The 868-nt window shown below is 51.3% G+C and overlaps 1 protein-coding gene across 1 annotated transcript in view; it reads right to left on the bottom strand.

Moving 5' to 3' along the window:
- Positions 1–694: 694 nt before the first annotated feature.
- The window catches only part of LOC118587665 (cartilage-associated protein-like), a 751-nt gene continuing 577 nt past the window's right edge, over positions 695–868 (bottom strand). The window contains exon 2 of the mRNA XM_036193663.1: positions 695–711. Coding sequence (XP_036049556.1) covers positions 695–711 — 17 coding nt within the window. The remainder of the gene's footprint in view (positions 712–868) is intronic.

An 868-nucleotide genomic window follows, 5' to 3' on the forward strand; every position in this document is an offset into this window, starting at 1 on the left:
AGACACTTGGGAATCCCATCCCATTTTCCCAGCAGGTTATTATAAGATGCCCTTGCTGCTCCAAGTTCATCCTTTTCTGGGAGCAGATTTCCTGATTGGATCAGCCTTAGGCAGCCCTTTGTTGTTTGAGGTGTTTTGTGTTTTGAGACAAGGTCTCATGTAGCTTGCGTGTAGCTGAGGATGACCTTGAACTTCTTATCCTCCTACTGGGACCTCTCAAGTGCTGGCCTTGCAGAGATGTACCACCATGCCCAGTGTCAGTTGGGGACTTGACTCACGCCAGGCACACACTCTACACTCTACCTGCTGCATGGTAGATATTTCCTGATTGCTTCCTTCTTGATTCGTCCTGACTTCCAGTGAGGGGCGGCCACAGAGAAGCCACCTGTGGGAACTCCTAATTATTTACTTAGAGAGATTTGTTTGGAAGGAACTGGAAAATGCTTTGTTAGAAAGCTGGGAACTTGCTGTGTCTGGAGCCAGCAGAAAGGTGGGTGCTGCTTCTGTCCCCATCCTCCACATCCTGGGGGAACCTGGAGGATGGGAAGTTCTGAGAGATGCTGGGCCTGGGCCGGGCCAGAGGCTCTGAGCCGGCCCTTCCCCACTCCCCTCCACCCACTCTTCCTACCATATTCCAGTTCTGGAGGAAGCACCTCTGAGGAACACAGGGTCAGGGGAGTTTCACCATGCTGATTCACAGGGCTACCACCACTAAGGAAGACAGCATCAGCCTTTTATGAGATAAGAGTGACCATAAGTTGTGAGAATGGAATGCCAGCTGGGTATGAAAGTGCTGTGCAAGTGAGGAGGTGGAGGCTGGGGATGGAGTTCAGTGGTATAGCATTTACCTGCAATGCACAAAGCCCTG

The sequence above is a fragment of the Onychomys torridus genome, chromosome 7 (assembly GCF_903995425.1).
Source record: "Onychomys torridus chromosome 7, mOncTor1.1, whole genome shotgun sequence".
Lineage (NCBI taxonomy): Eukaryota > Metazoa > Chordata > Mammalia > Rodentia > Cricetidae > Onychomys > Onychomys torridus.